The sequence below is a fragment of the Urocitellus parryii genome, chromosome 5, assembly GCF_045843805.1.
Source record: "Urocitellus parryii isolate mUroPar1 chromosome 5, mUroPar1.hap1, whole genome shotgun sequence".
In the NCBI taxonomy this organism is placed as follows: domain Eukaryota; kingdom Metazoa; phylum Chordata; class Mammalia; order Rodentia; family Sciuridae; genus Urocitellus; species Urocitellus parryii.
The window spans coordinates 59602982-59607801 of record NC_135535.1 but is presented as its reverse complement, the minus strand read 5'-3'; the positions used below and the strand labels follow the sequence as shown (position 1 = coordinate 59607801).

The 4820-nt window shown below is 35.6% G+C and overlaps 1 protein-coding gene across 1 annotated transcript; it reads left to right on the top strand.

The window, feature by feature from the left end:
• The first annotated feature begins 869 nt into the window (after positions 1–869).
• LOC113189549 (olfactory receptor 6C2-like) lies at positions 870–1808 on the top strand. The gene has a single exon (XM_026398390.2). It carries the CDS (start codon positions 870–872, stop codon positions 1806–1808), a length of 939 nt encoding a protein of 312 aa, XP_026254175.2.
• The last annotated feature ends 3012 nt before the right edge of the window (positions 1809–4820 follow it).

Here is a 4820-nt window from a genome sequence, read left to right as displayed (position 1 = left end):
GGAAGAGGAAGGGGAAGGGGAAAGAAGGGAAGAATAAATATACACACTTTCCTATGTACATCTATGAATATGCCCTAACCAATTGCACCTTCATGTATATCCAGAAGGCATAAATATAAAAATTCTAAATAAATAGAAGGGAAAGGGGAAGTAGTGAGGACTGAATAATAGAAAATTACATTCCATGCTTATATAATTATATTAAAATGAAGCCCAATATAATGTTTCACTAATACTGTGTATAATAAAATGAACTCATAAAAAGAAATAATTTTCATTCATAAAGTATAAAAACAAAAAAGCTAAGGTGCACCTTTATGTTCTAAATTTTTCACCTTATTCAGAGACAATTGAACAAAAAAAAAACTCTAAAATGAATGTACTGCTGTTAAAATTCATTACAACAACTTTAAGTGATCAACATAAAATGTTAATTAACAGATCCTCCTTGATTTTAAAAATATAACATTACAGTATGTCAGTGGAAGCCAAAGAAAGGTGAAGATGAGAGAAGGGAAGTCCAAAATTGTCATAGTTCTTCCAGAATAAGAACACATAGAGTATCACCTGAAGGCAATATTGTTAATAAACTGCATTCTGCACATATGATTTATGTTTTGTTTGGTTTTTATTTGACATTATTACTGATGCAGTACAAGCATAAGTTCTATATTCAAAGTTTTCTATAAAAACCATCTTGTAAGATGTCAATGGTATGGGTGTGTTCGATACGGTAATTGATTATCAGGTAAAGAAATATTAAGTACACTGAGCTATCTGGCTGGGATGTCTCCAGTCAGGCTCCAATGCTGGCTTCTTTTGACACCTCTCTTCAGGTCCACTCGCTTGTGACTTGGCACAAGGCAGGGATGAGAAATCATACAGCAATAACAACATTCATCCTGCTGGGATTGACAGATGATCCAAAACTACAAGTTCTAATTTTCATATTTTTGTTTCTCACTTACATGTTGAGTGTGGCTGGGAACCTCACCATTATCACACTCACACTTTTGGATTCTCATCTTAAAACTCCCATGTATTTTTTCCTCCGAAATTTCTCTTTCCTGGAAGTCTCATTCACCACTGTTTGTATTCCCAGATTCCTGTACAGCATGACAACTGGCGACAACACTGTTACTTACAATGCTTGTTTCACCCAGTTATTTTTTATTGTCCTGTTTGCAGCAACAGAATTTTTTCTCCTGGCTGCAATGTCCTATGACCGCTATGTGGCCATCTGTAAGCCCCTGCACTACACAACCATCATGAGCAACAGAGTCTGTGTTATACTTGTCCTCAGCTGTTGGTTTGCTGGCCTGCTGATCATCCTCCCACCCCTTGGCTTAGGCCTCCAGCTACAATTCTGTGACTCAAATGAGATTGATCACTTTGGCTGTGATGCATCTCCCCTTCTACAGATAACCTGCTCAGACACAGTGTTTTTAGAGAAAATAGTCTTGACTTCTGCCATACTGACACTAAGTATTACCTTGGTGTGTGTCACTCTCTCCTACACATACATCATCAAGACCATTCTAAAATTTCCTTCTGCCCAACAAAGGAAAAAGGCCTTTTCCACCTGCTCCTCCCACATGATTGTGGTTTCCATCACCTATGGCAGCTGCATCTTCATCTATGGCAAGCCTTCAGCAAAGGAAGGAGTGGCCATTAACAAGGTGGTGTCCATCCTCACTACTTCAGTTGCCCCTTTGCTTAACCCTTTCATCTATACACTTCGAAACAAACAAGTAAAAGCAGCTTTCAAAGACACAGTAAAACGGATTGTATTTCTCTCAAAGAACTGATAGCCTATTGATGTTTGCTGAGGCTTACTTACATTTAAATCTGAATAACTGTGAGCACTGTTCATGAAAATGACAAACATGGCTTCTTCCAATTTGGTAGACTCATCAAACTCATGTTCTCCCAGAAACATTTTTCTCTTATAATATAAAAACCAAAATCAAACAATTTATTTTGCCTTCTTTTAAGTTTCCTTTATTCAGAATGGTTTCTTCAATAATCGCAGGCCCCAGAGATTACTCAAAGACCCAATGTCATTAAAAGGAAATGCAAAGCAGAAGTTACATCTCTGGCCATATGCCCTTCATATAATGTGGAATGGAAATATGCCGAGACCACTTCTCACTTCTGTGAGACATAAACTCACAAAGAACAAGCTCTGAATTTAGAAGCATTATGGCTAAATTTTGGTTGGGTAAGTTCTGTAACTATTCAGACTTTTAGCACCTCCCGATTCAAGAATGTTAGAGTTTAGGAATATTGATCGACTTTTCAAAACAAGTTTATTATTTGGAAAGGATATTCTAAGATTTCAAAGATAAAATTAGAGTATGAAAAACATGGATGGATCTATAGAAGAGAGACAGAGAAGGAAAAACAAATATTAGTCATGCACATAATTAGAATTCTATCGACTGATAAACTCTCTTTGTTTTGTGCTTTATACTTATGAAAATAAACTTTTGTGCTTTTATAGTACATATGAAACTATTGTCTTTGTTTATCAAACATCAAATTATTCAACTACACTTTGTATTTTGATCAGACATATAAATTGTTCATATTATGGCCATAGTATGGGTATAATCTTACTTTATACTTCAAAAATATTGAAAAATAAAATCAGTTTATTGCCAAAGGGCATTCTTCTTTTTGCCTTTCTAAGACACCAACAAAACACAACCATATGTCCTCTTCTCTTCTGATAATTAATTTAAGCATATATATATATGCTTAAATATATATATATATATATATATATATAGAGAGAGAGAGAGAGAGAGAGAGAGAGAGAGAGTTAATAACTTCACACATTGTGAGTTTTTAGCAAGCAGGATTTATGTGCAGAATAATGGACCCGTCTAGAGCTGCCCTGCTCAGACACAAGCATCTTAGAAAGGATGCTCATGCTCCTGGCTATACTGACTCTAGTAAATACTTTGGTTCTGGTGACATTTTCTTACACATACATCATCAGGACCATTCTGAGGATCCCCTCTGCCCAGCAAAGGACAAAGGCCTTTTCCACTTGCTCTTCCCACATGATTGTCATCTCCCTGTCTTATGGCAGCTGCATGTATATGTACATTAATCCCCCTATAAAAGAAGGAGATGCTTTCAACAAAGGAATAGCTGTGCTCATTACTTCAGTCACCCCCATGTTGAATCCCTTCATTTATACACTAAGAAGTCAAAAAGTAAAACAAGTCTTCAAAGACACTGTCAGAAAGATTGTGAAGTTTTCAGAAAAAAAAAACAGAACACCCTTCAATGAAAAATGTATTTGCACTTCATAGATATGTATTGAGAGTTTACTAAATTTCAAGGGTTGAACTGGCTCTTGGAGATAAAAATACAGAAATCATATATTTTAATGTTCAAGGAATCTACAAATCTAGAAAAGAGGTTAGGTATGTAGACTCTACATTTTTGGATAAATTTACAAAAAATAAATGAAATAACATATAGTAAGTTGTACTAGAGACAGGTGAATGATCCAGGAAAGAACAGAAAGACTTAGCTCTTCTTTACAAAAATGACTTCAAATTTAAGAAGCAAAACACTGCTTGTAAGGAGAAGTGGTGAAGAATCTGGGGTAATGAAGAAGGCCAGATCATAAAGTGTGTAATTGCAAACTGTGGGGTTAGTTGAGTGTCATGAGTCAGAGGAGTGTTAAGAAATGCCTTATAAGCCTGGTGCAGTGGCACATAACTGTAATCCCAGTGGCTCAGGAGGCTGAGACAGGACTGCGAGTTCAAAGCCAGCCTCAGCAAAAGACAGACACTAAGCAATTCAATCAGACCCTGTCTCTAATAAAATATAAAATAGGGCTGGGGATGTGGCTCAGTGGTTGAGTGCCCCTGAGTTCAATCCCCAGTAACAACTGCCCCCCCTAAAAAAAAAGAAAAGAAAAAAGAAACTTCCTATGGCCATCAGCATTGTGAGGCACTGACCTTCTTCCTCAGTCCCAGAGACTGTGCTTCCATTAAAGTGTAATTTCATTTCTCTCCTTTATCATTTAGGTTTCAGTTATACCCATTGCAATCTCAATTCTTTTGTAATAGGAAAATGAAAGGAAAGAGTATACATTTAGTCAACTTCATTCAAATTAGGAAAAAAAAAAACTCTCTAGATTTTGTTACCTCACATACCCACTTTCTAGCGGTTAGATTAAAAGAGGCTCCTAGAGGAAGGTTGGAGGCCTCTCTGTGCCTCTCCTTGACAGAATCTATTGTTTATTTTCTTAGATGACATATTGTTAAGTTTATAGCAAGAGATTTTCTCTCTCTTTGATAGTTTCGGGTGATGTTTTTATTTATATGCATTCATTGTAAACATTAATGGGGTTCAGTGTCATATTTCAACTACATGCAAACACTGTACAGGGATCAATTCCTTTATCCTATTATGGTTTATTTTCATCCTTTTGTTCATATTGATTAGATATTAGAAAACACAAATTTTGTGGTCTGCTCTATTCCATTAACTTCTTCAGATATACTGCTTTTGTTGCGAACCTAAGCCACCCTGGATATCTATTCTGTGAAGTGAAAATAATATAAGGTATGGATTTAGTTTTATATCTAGAATATTCCAAATTATGAGCCAAAGAAAATAGCTGGAATAAACTACCGTAACAAAAAAAAAAAAATCAGCAAATGGATTCAGGGTAACAACTTAAATTTTAACAGGTACAAAGGACCTTGATTTCAATGGAAGGACATTTGTTTTTTTTTTTTTGGTTTTTTTTTTATTGTTGGTCGTTCAAAATAGTACATAGTTCTTAATACATC